This window comes from Pholcus phalangioides, unplaced genomic scaffold (genome assembly GCF_987345545.1).
Source record: "Pholcus phalangioides strain wild (caught in Gottingen) unplaced genomic scaffold, Ppha-v1.0 ptg000011l_1, whole genome shotgun sequence".
Classification (NCBI taxonomy): Eukaryota; Metazoa; Arthropoda; class Arachnida; order Araneae; family Pholcidae; genus Pholcus; species Pholcus phalangioides.
In genome coordinates, this window is record NW_028301604.1 from 44,102,437 (window position 1) to 44,114,627 (window position 12,191).

Sequence of the window (12,191 nt, forward strand, 5' to 3'; positions counted from 1 at the left end):
TACAAAGAAAAACGTACTAAATTCATGTCCAATTTTTTGAAACTTCAAAAATATGTTATTTGTGAATAGCCTATCACACATAAAAAAAATTGTGAGAGTGGTCAAAAATGGGTCAACATTTTGGTTGTCTTTTTTTAACTCCGCATTATTTTCAAACGGCAAATATTGTTACAGAAAATTAAATAATTTAATTACCTGACAAATTTTATCAGTAAAACCTCTCTTTTGCGGACACCGACAGGACTAAAAAATTCGTCCGTGAAAGAGGGGTGACCGTTAATCAGGGGTTTGAAATACATACTTATTATTATTTTTGGCCGTAAAAGAGGGGGTGACCGCATCTGAGGGTTGTCCGTTAAGAGGGGTTTTACTTCAATGCAACTTATTAGCACAAATTTGCATGATAATCGTAGCCAACTTCAGCTTGGCGAAAATAATTTAGCCAATCCCGAGATGTCACGTGACATTAAAAAATTAAAAAAACCCGGTTACTAACAGCAGTGTTTGTTCCACGCGAAATTCCACGGTTGCTGATAAGATCAACCGCACCAGCCGAACCGTAGTGTGCGGTTAGCCGTATGTGGAAACAAGCCAACAAACACTGGTTCTAGACAATGGGAGCACGTGCCTGTGTTTAGCCTCAAGGGTATGTGGGTTTGTACGAAACAAGCTCCTTTCACACGCAACGGTTTTGTCGAGTCGTCCATTCATTCCTTTCTTCACCCCGATTTCCTGCCAGACGGGTTGTTTGCACTGAAGAATTTCCTTCTTTTTTCATTTAGTTTTCCGTTCTATCATGGATCGGAAGAAGCGTGTTATAGCGATGTGGCTCTTGTATCGTCGTATATATACGGTATAGAAAACGTTACAATCGTGCTCACTGGGTGCACCCAATCAATCAAAGGAGAGATGGGCATATTCACTACATTGTTTGCAGAACTAAGAGCAGATGAAAACAAATTCTTTATTTCAGAATGTCTGTGTCGTCCTTTGACGAACTCCACAACTGCTTCAAAGATCATATTCAGTGGCAGAAAACCAAGATGAGAGATTGCATCCAACCTATAGACATGCTAGCTGTGACATTGAGGTAAGTGGGAAAAAAATTACGTATTAATATTTTTTTATTGCTTGAAATATATTTTAAAATATTGTAAAACCACACAAATAGAATGAATGCATACAAATTAAACAAGTTAATTTTTTTTATTTTTCGGCTGTCATTGGGGGCTGAGTTCTAAAACATCAATTGAATCATAAGATCTATTGAAATGAGTAGAGAAGGGCTCTCCCAATTACATTACGATTCAGTGCTGCAGTGTCAGATGTAGAAGGCTAACAAAAGTTTTCGTAATACTGAAGGGTTTGAGGAGTTAAACGAGTTTGAGAAAACGGGTAATGGTGAGATTGAGAAGACGGTTTAGGCTGGGATGAATATTCAGGAGGAAGTTGGGGGAGAGTGAAACTATTTTTTTAATGATTAATATTATTAATAAGTAGTAGTACTCCCATCTGAAACTGCAGCAATTCATTTTCATTAAACTTTTGTACAGAAAGCAATATTCCGTCAAGAATGATTGGTGGTGGAGGTTCGTTTTTTCATCCTCCAAAGACTTCATCATCTTGAGTTCCAATGCATCAGGCTTTCGATTTTTTCTTCGTGAAAAATCCAGATTGAGACTTCTTGGTGAAATCGCTTGGGTTGAGCTCGTGGCACCTTCGTCCATTGTTTCTGGATGAGAGAGAGAGACTCACCCCCAATCGATGAATTATGATCGCCATATTGTCTTCGTCAAAGTTCTCTTCTACATCCCGTGCCCTGTACAATTTTAAATGAAATTGCAGCTGATCGTTATAAACATACTTATTATTAGAAACCCTGCGCCCAATTTTTTAGTGGCTTTGGCTTTCTTGTGTGACCTCACAAAAGAATCTCCGACATTCGCCCAAATTTTTACGACTTCTCTTTCTGTAACAATGAAAAAATCAAACAATCATAAACAAAAATGAAAACAACAAATTCAAGAGAGGAAAATTTTAAATAAATTTCATAAATAAAATAGGCCTATGTATAAATACATATGTTACGGTAAATGTAATAAATGCGATTATTATGCATACTTACCAAGGAAAAAGTAAGTTTTATAAATTTAGGAAAAAGTATCCAAATAACGTTCAGTACTCAAATACGTCATTTATTTTGGATGGGGCTGTATAGTTATTAAAATAAAAATGTTAACTTTTTATACGAACACCCTGTGTTCCAACAACCCAGTTAGAAAGTTTTTGCCCTATCTATCACTGCTGATGCCAACCAAAAAAAAATTCACCTTTCTGAGTGCAATATTTTGTGAGATATTCTAATTCGAAAAACGAAAGTAGGTTGCAAAAAAATACGGCGTTAAATGAGGTAAAACGGTTCAATAAAACTGGTTTTATTAAAAATTTTAAATTTAAATAAAATTTATAAAAATTAGGAATTATTTGTAAAAAATTAAATGCAGAATGTAAACTAGATTAAAATTTAAAAATTTTAATTTAACAAAAAAATTAACTATTTTGATGAGTTTTTATCAGATAAGTTTTTAAATGAAATTAAAACCCGATAAAAAGAAAAAATTAAATGAAGTATGATAATAAAAAATTAGTTTATTAATATTTTTCATTTTTATTGTTCAGAATGGTTTCGTCCTATGTAGAATGAAAATAAAAAATTAAATAAAAGATAAAAATACGAAATTAGAAAATAAATTCTGTACATAAAAAAATAAATTTAGTAATAAATATATATATACAGTGGATCCCGCTTATTACGTTTTTCAAAAAACTCATGAGAAAACGTTGTAAGCGGGAAATTTTACTGAGAATTACTTAGAGTTGAGACCAAGAAATGGAAAACGTTGTAAGTGGAAACGTTATAACCGGGTTCGACTGTATATACACAGTATATAAATTACAAATGCACATATAATTTGCAAAAATACAATATTGGAAGTACAAAATTAAATGGGGGAATGAAAATTAAAATAAAAAAATATAGATATTGAGTTGACTAAATTTTTGTGTTTTCTATTCAGGTATCATGCAAGTGGGTGCACCTTCTCGGATCTACACTACAACTTCAGGACAGGTATTTCGACAGGAAGCATGATCGCCAAGAAAGTATGTACAGCTATATGGTCAGTAATGAGGTCAGAATTTCTTCCCACACCATTGAAGGAACTGTGGGAAAAGTAGCTACAGATTTTAAAAAAAATGCCAATTTTCCGCATTGCATAGGAGCGGTTGACGAAAAACACATTCTTATCATTTGTCCCAGTTGTAGTGGCTTAATGTTCTACAACTACAAAGACTGTTATTCCCTCTGGTGTTGATGGCGGTAGCAGATTCGATGTATCGTTTTGTGCATGTGAGTGTAGGCAGCTAAAGATTGCGATTCTGCAATTTTTAAGCAAAGTAGGTTATGGAAAGCCATTGTAGAAGACAGACGCCAGCTACCAGAAGATAAATGTCTGCCCAGAACACAAAGTCCCCAAGTGAATTATTTCTTCGTTGGGGGGGGGGGGCATGGTCATTATTGCTGAGGGGGGGCACGATGATGATGATGATGTCAATTCATATATACATTTATACATTAGATCAGTCGAATTCACCTTTGACGCTGGGGGAGCAATTCCCCCCACGCCCCCCTCCCCCGTATCTCCGCCCATGACTCCACAAACATCTATGTACTAAGACCGTATGGTGGATCAAACCTTCCAGTAGGGAAAAAAGTCTTCAACTACCGTCTGAGTAGAGCGAGAAGATATGTGAGTGCGCGTTTGGCATTCTAAGTAATAAATGGAGAATATTGCACCGAGCAATGAACATTGAACCTGATTTCGCAGTTGGCATTGTCAAAGCTTGGATTTTTTGCATAATTCTGTACGAGACAGGGATGTTATACAGTTTGAGGACACATTAACTATAACAGGGTTGGAAAATTTGCAACCAGAACATTAATCACACGGAGGTTTGTCAGCAAACAGCTTGAGGCAAATATTATGTGACTACTTTGTTATAGTGGGAGCAGTCCCATGGCAAATGTCGAAAATCTGAAAATTTCGAACAGGTGTTAATATCCCATAATTACTAATATTAGACAGATAGGCGAGGTATAGGTAAATCTTATATGTGATTCATGAATACTAACTTCATGGATGTCATTATTTTTATTATTTCAGTTTGAAGACACGGAAGTATAATCCGATGAATTATTTTTTTTTTTTTGTAAAAGAATATTCAGTATAATAAATTGGAAATTACTCACCAAATTCATTTTTAAGCTGATCTCCTATGGCATTAATGTCCTCTTTAAGCTCCGCACAAACTTCTTTCCATGCCTTTTTTGTGGCATTTCTGTCCCTATAAATATCAACGGATTTATCCCACAACACTGGTCTACCTTCTATCAGTGAAACCAAGACAAGTACGAACGACAGACGATAACAAGTCGTGACGTGTGAATGCATATACTGAGTCACGTGCTCGACCACCGACACGGCGACGTCCATTGTCAGTCGTTGGGACGACTGCATCAGCGCCATCGGACGACAAAAAGCCATCCGTCGTGCTTTATGAAAATACCCTATTTTTTCTTCACTTGACTGCTCCTTTCCCACGACAAAATGGCTGCCGGCACTTTTCTCCAACGACCAAAATCGTTGCGAGTGAAAGGGGACATAGGCCCAGATCCCACTGCGTCGCGGCAGACGCGGCAGCACTCGAGAGGGAATCAATAATATATAGGTTTATACTGTAAACGCACCAATACGCCGCCTCCGCCTCTAGCGGCGAATGGCGGAAACAGGTGTTTATGACGAACTTCAATTTTTCTGTTAACAGTTTAAGCCACTGGCATTCAAACATCAACACCAAAATATTCAAAAACACACTCATTTCGCAAATTTGTAGATTCGGACATATTTGTATTCAATATAGCATTCCTAAATATTTTCAAAGCTGCATCTGCCCAACAGTATTCCAACCACCTTCTGTAATTATTGCATTCCTGTAACTTTGTATGTATTTTCTCATCCTTCTTTGAGCTTATAATCTGAAGCTCTGTATATATTTTTCAAATACTGTATTATTTAACATTTTTTTCATTGTCTTGTTTTCGTCCAGCGTGTTTTTTGAGAAGGCAGGTGTCGGGTGAACAAGGGTTGGAATTTTTAATGCAATTAGGCATAGCCACCCTTCAGAAAGGATTACACTTTTCGAACCGTGCATGGGGTTCCCCCTGATGACGACACACCGCATAGGTTCTATTTAACTCTCATAAAATTCAATCGCGTTTTCCTTTTTCTTAAAATAATTCTTTTTTGTGTGTATATATATATATATAAATATACACACACACACAAATTATGACGCTTAGAAAAAAAATAGACAACAACTCTGGCAAAGCTGTTGACCACAAATCTAAGAAATGAAACTCAAGTTACATGACCGCACAAGTAATATAAAATAATATATATAAATCACTATACAGTAATTCCTCAAGATGAGCGATTTCGGTGTAACACGGTTCTCTATGAAAAATGCACATTTCTTGAATTCAGTCATAATCACTGGATTATTGCCGAGATAATAAAGAATATTAAGGTATCCGACTACCTTTCTTGTCACTTTTCTTTAAAATGGTTCTGGAGTGAACTTTAAATACATTTTTTGGTAGAAAATGTCTCGAAATGGTGAAAACAGTGACAAATTTTGGTCTATCTATTATATTTTCTATGAAAAAGTCGTTTTTATGTCAAATTTTAGGCAAAATTCATGTTATATTCGAAACACGATTGCGAAAAATTTTATTAATGAAATGCTTTGTGAATTTCGCAGTGCATGTAGCTAGTAATGTTGCAAATTATGAATCAAAACTTAAAGAATTTCATGATATGTTCATAAGTTACACCAAAATATGTTTAAGTACGTGTGAATTTTTTTGAAATTTCATCCTACATTTTGTTTATAAAACACTGTAATTCAAAAAATATATGTGATATACCTTAGATTTTGGTTCATAACCTCAACAATGTATAGCAAAATATCACATTAAAATTTCGAAGGATGCAATGAATCAACTTTTACAAATTATGTCACAAACTCAAGTAAAATGTCAAAAATAGCATTCTTCGTAAAACACGTTTAAAGTCTTTATTCGCGTATTACTTGTATGTAAAAACGCAACACTAAAGTGAACGTAACTTTAATTCTAAGCATCATATAAACAAAAAAAGGCCCGTTGTGGAATCACAACAAATAGGGCTTTTGTAAAAAATGAAAATCCATATTTTCTTCCGAAATGACGTTTTCAACATAGTCGGATACCTCAAATGAATAACAAAGTAAAGAATTGTTTTATTTGATCAGAACGTGATATGTGATGAAACTACACTGATTTTTGAGAGGCTACCGTAAAACCTTTACCTCCAACTGGCCTCTGAATCGGGTTAGTTCATTTTTCATGGCAAATATGCAAAACCAAATGGGAAACATCAAAATGAGCGGAACCAAATGTGAAAAATCAAAATGTAAGAGTTTCTTCAATGAGGAAAAAATAGTTTCTTCAATGAGGAAAAAATAGTTTCTTCAATGAAGAAAAAATAGTTTCTTGAATGAGGAAAAAATAGTTTCTTCAATGAGAAAAAAATCGTTGCTCCAATGGGAAAAAATATGTCCTTGTAAAAATTTAACTACTGACATCACGATCCATCATTAACCGAGTTTATTCCACTTTCCATCTATTCAAAAGCCATTATCCGCGAGTGTAGTCCATTACTTTGCCTATTAAAAAACCATTATCACTCTCAAAAAAGATAACTTCCAACGTTTTACTAACTGGTACTTTATTTACTATTCAGATAACAACATCATCAACCAAAAAAAAAAAAAAAATACCCCCAGCCAAAAAGAGTACACCACAAAAAAAAGAGATGAAGAAAATGCAAACACAGTGAAAAGTTTAGATGTGGATGCTTGTCAATAAAAGGTGGTTGAAATTAATGCTGTCTCTGGGATGGGTGTTAAGAGCAGATATTCCGACAAAAAAAAAGTGGTGACGTAACTTCCGAACAGAAAGGAAGGCTGAGAGAGGAATCAACCCATGTGTGCGCCGAGGAAAAATACGATATAACGCAAAAAAATGTAGAAATGGTATAGCCAAATCTATTGCGGGGGGATTAAAGTAATGTAAATATATCACACACGCAGCAGCATCACAATCGAAGAGGCATAGGATGAGAGAGGAATCTTCCCGCCACTTTTAGCATTTGTAAGGACCGAATAGGAAAAAAATAGCAACGTAGTTAGGAAACCGAACCACACACACACAACAATCCCAAAGAAAAGTGAGAATTTTCCCACCATTTCTACAGATGAAAAACCATCATAAAATGAGGTCACATTCATGGATGTTATGTATGTGATAGGACCCCCTTTTCACACACTGTCGCGCGAGGTATATCATCAAACGCAATCGAAGGGGGGAAAAAAACACCATCAATTCTTAGGAGAAAAAAAAGTAGGGCAGAAAGAGGGTGAAACAACCACGAGAGGAAGCTAAAAAAAGGAGGGGGAAGTGTTTTCTTGCTATACCGCCGTGATGATATTAGCGACCTCTTGTGGAATTTGCGTATACTTTTAGCATTGCCATCTAGTGGCGGAAATGGGCATAACGGGCTTTGAAGTGGTGCCCACACTACTCTCGTCATTTTTTTCACGCTATAAGTTTACTAGAGAAGACCAGTCAAAAGTTGCATTGTAGGAGCTTTGCTGGAAGTTTTGGGAGCCATGATCACATGCCAAAATAACTTTGTGGCCAAAGTAACCGCTTCCATTCTTATAGTATTTTAAATAAGTGTCATAATACAGTATGACGTAAATCACTTGCAGACGCGTCTCCGTAAAGCATATACATTCAACTTATTTACTGAACATTATATAGTATAAACTTTGACCACAATTGTTGTCATTTCTTGATTTGATTATATTTTTATATTTACTAATTATAATAGTCACTCACCAGCAAACCACCTGGACCAGGATTCCCTTTCCCACCAATTTCTCCAACCATGCCCTAGACAAAAGACATAATTAGTAGTAATAATCCTTAGAAAATATCAAGTAAATACACTGGTGAAATAAATTAAGAGAATTTGCATATTTTATCGAATTTCATGAAAAGAACTGAACTGAATGTAAAACCACTGCTTCTAGACAAAAATGCAAATCTTGTACGTCAAATACGTAAGCGTACACGCGTGTGTGTAGGCGGAGCCAGTAGAGAAACAGGCTTTATAAGCGCGCGTAAGTTAAGACGCATTTCGTTCGCTAGCACACCTCGGCGAATTTCTTCGTGTTATTTTGCAGCAATCGGTTAATTTCAAATTGTAACAGTAAAAATGAGTAACCACCAACGTTTAGATGATGGAATAAGGTGGCTAGAAGGCGGCCAATCTCAAGTCCAGATTTGTAGAGAGTTCAATTTAACGCCCAGCGTCGTGTGTAACTTATGGAAACAGTTCCAGGATACCGGATCCATCGAGAGAAAGCCTGGGCAAGGTCGTCCAAGAGCCACGACGGCCAGAGAAGATCACCATTTGTCGATTATAGCGAGGCGTAACAGGAGTGCTACAGCTTCTCAGCTCTCTCGTGACTTGTATGCAGCCACAGGAACCCGTGTATCAAGGGTGACTGTTTCCAAAAGACTTGATGAGAGAGGGTTGTTTGCATGAAGAACTGCTCTTTGCGTCCCGCTCATTTCTACGGACATGAGAATCCGTTTATCATGGCGCAGAGAGCATAGAGATTGGAGTATGGATCAATGGGAGACCGTTCTCTTCACTGATGTGTCCCGGTTCAGCCTAAGCACCGATTCTCGCCGTACGTTCATATGGAGGGAACCAGAGACCCGCTACCTACCCTCCAATGTCCACGAAATCGACCATTATGGCGGAGGAGGTTTAATGGTCTGAGCAGGCATCATGTTGGATGGCCACACAACTCTCCATGTCTTTGAAAGAGGCACTGTGACTGGTGTGAGGTATAGGGATGAGGTCTTGGAGCCCTATGTCACCTTTTCAGGGGTACAGTTGGCCTTGAGTTCATTTTAATGGACGATAACGCGAGACCACATAGAGCTCTTCTGCTCGACGATTTTCTAGAGAGTGAGGATATTCGCCGGATGGATTGGCGAGCCATATCCCCAGACCTTAACTCTATAGAGCATGTCTGGGACGTTCTGGGGAGGGCAATTGCAACTCGCAACCCCCCTCCGGGTACCATCCAGGAAATGAAAACAGCGTTGCTGTACGAGTGGGACCAATTGCCACAGGAAATGATAAACTGCCTTTATTCAAGTGTGAAATCACGCTGCGAGACCTGTATATCTGTAAGATACCCCCTATTAACCCATTTTTTTGTTTATTCTGCAACCGCTGTTTCATACCTTCCGACTCCAACGAGTGTTACGCACGATCATGTGTATGTATTACAATTATTGAATGGTTATTCGTTTTGTATTGTATCGATGTATGTACATATCAAATTTCATTAAAATCGGTACAGTAGTTCTAGAGATAATCGACCAGGTCTGCAAATTCTCTTAATTTCTTACACCAGTGTAAATCTATAACAAACCGTCACACTCATTTATGATGAAAGTTCGGTACAACTTCAATAAGCAACGGTAACGACCGATTCACACATAGCAGTGGCTCCCAACCAGTTGAAACGTTTTTCCGGACTATGCATAACCAAGCAACTCCCTCAGAAAGTTCCAGTTCAAATCAGCAATTACAAGTAAGTTTTTGTAGGAGAAGAGTTTTGGTCATCGTCTTGGACTTGGAACAAAAAGCATAAATTTCGCTTGTGATAGAAGTGAAGCTTGTAAATTAAATTTGCAAAGCGAGTAGGGGAACGGTGGATTTGTCTTTAACACTTTTGGGTCCGAGCTATTTCAACTATGTTTGTCCCTGTGGACTGAGGGTTTTTGGTAATTTTAATGATTATTTTAAAAATACTTAGAATATATACATCTCAACAGTTTTTTAACTAGAAATTTCAAACTCGTTTCTTTCATAATATAGCAATTATTTAAAGGCACGAATAATTAATATTTAATGAGAAATAATTAAAAAAAGTAAGTTTTAGAGTTTTGAAAAAATTTCCGCATAAGAAACATCATTTTTGATTATAAAATTTCAAACAATTCTGAATAAAAACTTATCCAAATGCGGTACAAATATTTAAAAATGGTTTTTAATAATTATAATGGTTTAACAATTATAATGGTTTAATAATTATAATGGTTTAACAATTATAATGGTTTAATAATTATAATGGTTTGACAATTATAATGGTTTAATAATTATAATGGTTTAACAATTATAATGGTTTGACAATTATAATGGTTTAACAATTATAATGGTTTGACAATTATAATGGTTTAATAATTAATAATGGTTTAATAATCCGTTGGCTGCTGCCATCTATAAGTATATATATCTATATATATATTTTTTTTGGAACTAGAAGATTTATAGATCAGGTTTAAAAACGTTGGGAACATATGTATTCAGCCATTTTATAGCTACTAGAGTTGAAAGTTAAGCCCGAGTCCGACTCAGGCTTAGTTCCCTTGAACAAAAACGGCATCCCGAGTCAGGTTCGAGCTTAGACCCGAAAGTGTTAATTTACTTACAGAGTATTTTAAAAAAAATAGGTAGAACTTCATGAGGGGGTAGCATCAAACCAAGCACTCATCATCACAGTTATACGCTTTTTAAATGAAATTTGAAAGCGCTGCAGGTGAAATGTACGCTGGATGGTGAAATCTACGACGTGGGTTTAAAATACAAAACTAACGTAGAAGTTGCAAAATGACATAAAATGGCTCAAAAGAGTAGCCGTTAATCTGAACGCATCTCTCACAAGTGGCGATGTCAATGGAGGGATTGACGAACGTTTTCAAACCGACCTGGCATGCCACACACTTCTTCAGCCGCGGCCCAAAATCTGGTGACGAGTTTTTCATATTCGATGGGGAATGTCATAAATGATTGTCATAGCCATATGTTTTGACAGGTGTCCTGTAAGTCCTAATTAAACCTTTATCTAATCAACCACTCGTCGTAGATGTATGGTTCCAATTTAGGAAACGTTCAAAACGTAATCAAAACTCACAGCTTCGAGAGTGAAAATACAGCGTTTCCCAAAATACGTCTAAATTTTTATATGAACACCCTGTTTTAAAACCCAATTAGAAAGTTGTTACCCTGTCTCTCCCGAGGCCAAGAAAAAAATCCGTGTTTCAAAGTGCAATATTCGCTCAGATATTTGAATTTTAAGAAACCGCTAAAAAGATGGAAAAGAACAGCATAAACTAACAGACGATGTTTCTTACCCCAAACTTTTTTCTGCATTTTTAATTAAAAAATCTCAGATATATTGCACTTAGAAACTTGGATTTTTTTCTTGGTATCAGGAGAGATAAGGCAGCAACTTTCTCTTTGGGTTTTTAAAACAGGGTGTCCATATGAAAATTGAGATTTTTTATTTTGTCACATACTGTATTTTCGCTCTTGTGTGAAAATTTGAAAAATTATTATTGTTGTATTCACATGTGCTACATATTAATTTACCCCCTTTAGTTCTATGTCTCAGATTTTCCAACAAATACATAATTCATATGTATATATATGCCACCACAGTTGATTATGCGAAGGACCTCGCTCACAGACTCAACCAAGCACATAAAATATTCAAGTCCAACCGTGTAAACTCAGCGGACAGACAAGAAAAGGCTAGAGATAAGGTTAACAAATCTAAGAACCTAAAGGTTGGTGGTATAGTATACTGTAATCAACCAAACCTTGACAAAGGGGGTTCATACGAAATTAGCTCATTCTAAGAAGGGTCCTTACCTTGTAACGAGGAAATTGGGATCAGTAAATTATGAAATTAAGTCATTGAATCCACAGAATAAGCTATTTTTAGTTCATGTGGACTAGCTGGTGTAGTGGGAAGTAATGTGTAGAGGAGGGTGGTATTTTCACCATGATGGAAATCCACAGAATAATTCAAATAGAAATTTTGTAGGGGGGGGCATTATAATTACACCCCTCCTGTCCTCTCTTTTCTCACCCCCCTCT

At 36.4% G+C, this 12,191-nt stretch overlaps 1 protein-coding gene across 3 annotated transcripts in view; it reads right to left on the minus strand.

The window, feature by feature from the left end:
• The window catches only part of LOC149080456 (uncharacterized), a 1,573,269-nt gene that overhangs the window by 726,477 nt on the left and 834,601 nt on the right, over positions 1-12,191 (minus strand). For all 3 annotated transcript variants that reach the window (XM_089239569.1, XM_089239571.1, XM_089239572.1), the window contains one exon: positions 8,063-8,116. In XM_089239569.1, the coding sequence (XP_089095695.1) occupies positions 8,063-8,116 (54 nt within the window). The remainder of the gene's footprint in view (positions 1-8,062; positions 8,117-12,191) is intronic.